The sequence below is a fragment of the Mercenaria mercenaria genome, chromosome 4 (assembly GCF_021730395.1).
Source record: "Mercenaria mercenaria strain notata chromosome 4, MADL_Memer_1, whole genome shotgun sequence".
NCBI lineage: Eukaryota > Metazoa > Mollusca > Bivalvia > Venerida > Veneridae > Mercenaria > Mercenaria mercenaria.
The window spans coordinates 71036930-71043813 of record NC_069364.1 but is presented as its reverse complement, the minus strand read 5'-3'; the positions used below and the strand labels follow the sequence as shown (position 1 = coordinate 71043813).

At 36.1% G+C, this 6884-nt stretch overlaps 1 protein-coding gene across 1 annotated transcript; it reads left to right on the top strand.

The window, feature by feature from the left end:
• The first annotated feature begins 924 nt into the window (after nucleotides 1-924).
• On the top strand, nucleotides 925-6549 carry LOC123552099 (uncharacterized). The gene is made up of 5 exons (XM_045341483.2): nucleotides 925-1128; nucleotides 1466-1673; nucleotides 2412-2504; nucleotides 3513-3637; nucleotides 4199-6549. The coding sequence occupies exons 1-5, from the start codon at nucleotides 1089-1091 to the stop codon at nucleotides 4582-4584; spliced, it is 852 nt and encodes a 283-aa protein (XP_045197418.2). The 5' UTR covers nucleotides 925-1088; the 3' UTR covers nucleotides 4585-6549.
• Nucleotides 6550-6884: the final 335 nt, after the last annotated feature.

The following is a 6884-nucleotide window of genomic DNA, read 5'->3' as shown; positions in this document are numbered from 1 at the left end:
AAAAAACAACAACAACCGTACTTAATGAGCCTCGATGTAGGTATATCAGCTCAACACTTGATAAGAAGTTCAAAACAAACTCCACTCTCAACCTATATGTGCTAGTAAGGCACGGGGCATGGCTATGAGACCTTAGTCATTTGAATCAAAATTTTGGCTCGCTTCGTTCGCAACAGTATTAGTATCCCTCGCCTTTGACGTTGTCCGTCCGGCTGTTTGTCCGTCCGCGCGTGCGTGCGTGCGTACGAAATTGAAAATGCTTACAATTCAAAAAGTATTTAGGCTAGAGTCACTAACACTCACATAGTTATTAATTAGCACACATATGGTATTATCGACCTTGAACCTGTAAAAGCATATTTTCAAAAAAATTGAAAATGCTTATAATTCAAATAGTGCCAAACCTCATTTAATCACATGTTGTATCATCCCCCTTGACTCAGTGTGTGTCACTGTGTCTGAAAATTAAATATCAAAATATAGACCCTTCGTCCACAAAACAACAGATATAAATTCACTGAATTTGCTTGTTATATCAGTAGTATTTCTATTTGCTGCATTGAATGGTGTCCGTACAACCTACCAACTTGATCAATTATTTTTTTGGAAGATTTACAAGTTTAAAAGATAACAATGTATCAAATATTCATACTCGAAACCATGTCAAATATATGTCAGATTGCACCAGTTAATATGTTTCTAAAGAGACATGCCCTAAGTCCTCTTTAGGGTATCTGCGCACCCCCCCCCCCCCCCCCCCCCCACACACACACACACACTTAAAAGTCTTGGATCCGCCCCTATTAAATAATATTTACCGCTCCTTTTCAATACTATTTGCACATGCAGGGTATCAGATAGCCCTTAAACCATCTACGTCTCATTCACTATCACGAAAGCTAAACTATATAAAGGTTTAAAAATTTATCATGCATTGTAAATATAGAACGCGTTATTTTTGTTTATTACTCATTTACACTGGAAAACCAATGCATACTTAATTCTTACAATTTATAAGGTGATACGTAAATATATAAGTATTATTGTGTATTCTGAAGGACCAGAACAACAGCATCGTCTTAACAGAAATGTTTCTCAAACTGATGATATTATTGAATATGTCTTCAGGTAAGAACCTATGCTTATATTTTTACGAGTGCATCGAAATTGGTATGCAACTTCTACACATTATGAGTTGTTAGACGGTTGCTATGAACATAAAATATGTCTATTTCTTGTTAAATTCTTATTTCGATAATTGTTTTCTATGCATTTGCCAAAGTTTTGAATATCAATTAACATAGTATAAAATATAATTGAATCCAATGTTTATGGTTCTATGTTCAATATTGAAAGTAGTGCTTTTCTAGCCATGGCATTATTCATAGCATCTACGTGGACATCTGCTTTATCTACTTGTAACATAGAATTAAAAAACTGAAAAATATCCGTTTTTATTTTTCAGGACATGCATTGTATTTGTGCGGTATGAAAAAATATGATCACTCAACATATAAATGTGTGAACAAAAGGATACTGCCGAGAAATATGAATTTACCGGCCAACTTACTGACATGTGGAGACCCGCCTTTCGTGGAAAAATACGACAATAGGACTCATGTTTGCCGTAATAAAAAAATAATTGCACTAGATGATGCGAACCAAAGATGCGGGTAATATTTTTTTTCTTTTTTTGATCGATCGCAAACTTATCATATAAATAGGAAAGATCTTTTTCTCGTAACTTAAATATAACTTCATGACCTTGAAGTCCGTATATTATTTTGTTATTACTCAATTTATTTCATTTTGGCTGTGATATGATATACACACTTTGTCGAATATTGTGTCTAATGTTGCATAGTTGAATAATAATAATTATAATGGTATTCACAGTAATGCATTATCTTAAGAAACCCCTAGCAAAATATGTATCAAGTTGTAACGTCTTATGTTTCTTCCAAGAAATGTATCAAGATAACGCAAAGGTAGAATACCTAATATAGCTAAAGTTAAGTCGTTTACCTGCCAATTTTAAAGGTAGTGCTACAAGTAGTATGCCGCATGCTCTTCTGCAACAGGTATGGTTTAAACCTGGGGAGGGGGAGGGGGGGGAGGACGATCTATTTTGTGTTGTTGTTTTTTTCACCTTAATACCTCGAGATTATCTAATCAACAATCGTATCCGGTTGAAAATGCTAGTTTTTTTTCCAGCTCAGCAAGTATCGTATTACTTGATTGTCCTATATATTACACCTTTACAGTCGTTATCTCAATGAAACAGATAAATGCAGTTGTCGATGGCATATCTGTGTCGTTTTATTTCGTCGTCAATAATTTAACCGAAGATGTGAAGTGATAAAACACACATCCTTCTAAAGATGTGACGATAACCTGTTTTTTCATTGTAGTGATGAGATATATAATCCAAGATTTCAAACATGTTGCCAGAGTGAGTATTACAAGTACAAGATCCACGACGGCAAACCAGAGAAAAAATACGTGTAAGTATTTTATAAAGTCTAAATCTTGAGGAGTGAGACAAGGATGGTTAGTATAAGAGTTGTCTGTTGTCGTGGTCATTGTTCCATTTAGTGGAATCACTACGTATTCCATTTTCTCTAAGAAGTTATGATTCATCAAATCTATATAAATGCCGTATACTTTTACTGCTTATGCACCCATCATCTGTAACACAGACTAAGGGGGCTGATACTCGCTATGCCTGAGCTTAAATTTTTGTAGGATAATGGTACCTCAGGTCTCATCAAAAGAATAACAATTGTTTGAGATTGCAGCCTATGTAGCGACTTGGTCAACATTTATGGAAATAGTTCATTGAAATGATTATTGAAACATCTGGTTAATTAACCCGAGGATTGTTAAAGTATGCAGATTTGATACAAACAACCTAGAACCACCAAGCGGCAGTCTTAAACAACGGCCTGTATGACAAAAATATTGTTTGTCATTCCGGGTAGTCTCCTCTATTATGGACGTCTCGTTTTAAATCAAACTATCTACTTTAAAAAATGTTTTGCTGTATACATAAGTGAGGACAGACCATCATCCCTGCGAGTGCGTCATACCACCATAGGCGACACAAAAATAAGTACATGTAATTGTGCAGAAGCGAATACTTCAGCATTCGCTTTAAACTACAACTATGTTAGCATTTTGTAAAAGCCAGGGGTCCGTATATTATGCTCATGTACAATATAACTGATTCTAAAATATCTACGAAGTGCATACACTGGTATACCATCCAGCATTTTCGCAAAAACGAAAACAACCTTCATTTAAAAGGTGTCCCTTTTGAGTTTTATTTTGCATTAGCTTGTTCTCAGCTTGCCAATAAATTTGCAATTGCTTACATAGAAACCATGGTAAATAAGCCTCCAAGGGATTTGAACGTTTTTGTCTTTTTCGCTTTAAACAAAAATCTTACCGTAATGCCGACCCATCGAGACGGACCGGAAATAGATTATTCACTTTACTTCCTGTTTCAATAGATGCTGCAACCTAGAGGCGTACCGGCGTCGTTCGGCTAAAGCTGTCTGTCATAGATCAGCACACAATGATAAATTCTTCAAACCAAAGAGGATAAAGGCGAACCTCAAAGTTTGCTACACTATCGGTAAGTGACACTCTTCGTTTAAAATTGTTTATTGGACCACTGGCCAGAAAGAAAATACCATTGTGCATGTTATAGCTACCCATTATGTATAGTATGATAGTCGTAAACAGGATAATACTAGCCCATTTCAATGTCGCATTTCTCGCCTGAACCGCACATTCATATTGAACATGCCATTTGTTCCAGTCGCTTATCGCAGAGACAACTTCGTCCGGCGTATTGTATAAAATGTGCAATGTCATTTCAGTTTTGGTGTGGTGCCAGTGTATTTGTTAGTAAGAAGAATGCTACAAGATAACACATAGAAAAAACACAACTAAATATAACTTGTGAATGTTCAATGTGCTCTTAAATTATTAATGTGTACTGTCAGTCAGTCTTAGTGACATTCTGTCCTTTCATTGTAAACCAATCAATCGAAAAAGCTTCAACCCGTCAAGAATTGTACCCCAACACTAAGAGGGGGCAACAGTCTGTTCCTTTAGGTATTTTGATAGTATTGTGCGAGGAGTAAAAGTTAATATTTCATTAGTTAATATTGTTTGTTGTTTTTTTTTTCAGTTTATATGGTTCGTATACTGCAACATGGGAATGCGAGTCATCGTTTTATGAGAGCCAGTGTGTCCAAGTGGACATGGAATACTTCAAGACGTAAAAGTATGCTACGTAAATATAGCAGAGAAGAAAAAGACATGCGAATTAGGTTGGACGAATATAGCCCGAAAAAAAACTTGACTGGCAAAACGTTTCTTATCTTCTCAAATCACCAGTATATGAAGAAAAATATAATTCGTTTGCGCTTTAATGAAAATGTGTACCGATTGCCTAGAGGCCTAGCAAAAACATTGTCACGATTGCCTAGACACCTAGCAAAAACATTGTCACGTATCCGTAACAAATGTAAGAGCCTTAAAGTACGCCATAGGTTTAAACGGCTTAATGGTTGAGAAGTAATGATGAAAAGGGTTAGGCCGTACCGGTACCCTTTAAACCAAGTGCCCCATAGGCCTGCTAAATTGTCACTCTGGTTCCCGAATGGCATGGCGCCGTATGTAGGCCAAATAGACTCCCGACTGTGAGCACTCGGGGTTCGACAAAGGGAAAAGTTCTCAAACAGTGCGTGACACTAAAACACCAGTCGACATAATTGAGTTCCTTAAACATTACATTTGGTGAAGAAAATTGTTGAACATTTCATTCTTTAACACTAAAAGCTGATGCACAGAGGGAGAAAAAATGTGGTCTGTTTATGCGTAAGCTGCAGTTGACGGAAGACAGTAGCGGAGAGAAGCATAATTGAGCAGTGCCATGAGAAAACCAACATAGTGGCTTTGCGGCCAGCATGGATCCAGACCAGCCTGCGCATCCGCGCAGTTTGGTCAGGATCCATGCTGTTCGCTTTCAAAGCCTATTGCAAGAGAAACCGTTAGCGAACAGCATGGATCCTGACCAGACTGCGCGGATGCGCAGGCTGGTCTGGATCCATGCTGGTCGCAAACCCACTATGTTGATTTTCTCATGGCGTGGCTCAAATATTTTCAAGTCGATGAAGAAAACTTTTACGTCTCTTTTTTTACAACAAATTTCTTTGTAACGGCTTACTGTGTGGACTGAGCATTTATCTGATTGAAGTTTGTATTATTACATAGGCAACATAGGTTGAAACAAAAATCTACACCTACGTCAGTATGTATAAACAATGTTTTTTCCCTTTAAAACAATACATATACATATATATGCTTCTCATGATATACCATTAAACATGTCACAAGTTTTCCAATGTGTCAATACAGAACTATATATGTATAATGTCACAAATCACTGACAACGCATTCTTTTTCAGATTTTTGGCACGATAGGCCTATTTCAAAATTTCAAAAAAATAGTTTAGACTTGTCACACCTACGTTGTGTTGCGTAAAAGAAATAAATATAAATTAGTGTCAGTGGATTTTAGATAATATTGAATTAAACTGGGTTTCACTACATTTACGGAGTGCGTCATTTAATAACTTATTGGTTGTACATGATATGTCGTACAATATATGGGTTTCTTTAAGTGTTATTGAGATTCAAAATGAAAATAATAAAGTGGCGCGGTCGAATATTTGTCAATGGTCAAGAGATGTTTGTCCGAAATACATTCCCGGTACAAAACTTCAATCTATCTCTACGCAAGTGCCGCGCGTACGTGGGGTTAGCAAAGAATTCTATCACTTACAAAATGTACACACCTCGCCCGTAAATTGGTCTGGAATGTACCCGCCTGCAAAAATAGCACTGAAATTAGGTAACGTATATTTTCAGATCTTCTGGTATTTCAGACAAGTTTTGAATTAGTAATTGGGATTTTAAGAATTTAAAAAAAGAAAATATACAGTCATCATATCTTAAGTATATATGTATATGTAACCGCACATATCCGAGTTGACAATACACTAGTACTTTCTTTTTAAAAATGTTCCCAGTTACCTAGATAATTCGTTTTTAAGAAGTTTCATATGCCATAACTTTAAGTCTGGTTTTAACACGAAAATCGACAAAATCAATTTCAAGATTGTTTTTAGGATTTGGGCGTGGCTATGAGTGGTTGTATCAGTATTTCTGTCCGGGAAACCGTTTTCTGAAGGAGAAAAATGTGAACAAACCTGAAAGATAGCTGTTATAAATAAAATATCACATCTAACATTACTGAAATACTTGGATGACTGTGGTTCGATGAACTCATCGTAATATGATATACTAGTAAGTGAAATGGGTGTGAATTTAATGATGTTATTGTTAACACTTAAAGTATTATACAATGATAAAATATTATATAACCCCAGTTTCATATATGTGTTACAAGGCATGCAGCAGAAAATATGTAATAATTTCATGTGTATGTGCGTGAGAAATAAACCATAAAAAATGTGCATAGTTATCATATTTTAGCTCGGCGTGAGGAAAGTCACCAGAGCTACTGCGATACCTCCGACGGTTCTCATCCCACTCATAACCCACTGTTGAATGAAACTTCAATCATGTTCTCCATGATAATACCAAATTAGTGACTAGGTTTCGTAACTTTTGATTTCATTTTGGTGAAATTATGTTCCTTTTTTACTTAACAATTTTTGACGCAGTTGTAAGCAAATATATCAGTATCAAACACCTCTGCCATGTTAATACCCACTGAATAATACAGGTCCCATAACCCTTGCTGTAATTTTGATGCTGTTTATACATCTGTGTGTCCATCCACCTCA

Excerpts from the sequence above, each read along its gene's own strand:
- LOC123552099 (XM_045341483.2), top strand. The coding sequence starts at position 1,089 with ATGTTTCTCAAACTGATGATATTATTGAATATGTCTTCAG. Across the intron at positions 1,674-2,411 it reads GATGCGAACCAAAGATGCGG|TGATGAGATATATAATCCAA; the intron begins GTAATATTTTTT and ends TTTTCATTGTAG. Across the intron at positions 2,505-3,512 it reads AAACCAGAGAAAAAATACGT|ATGCTGCAACCTAGAGGCGT; the intron begins GTAAGTATTTTA and ends CTGTTTCAATAG.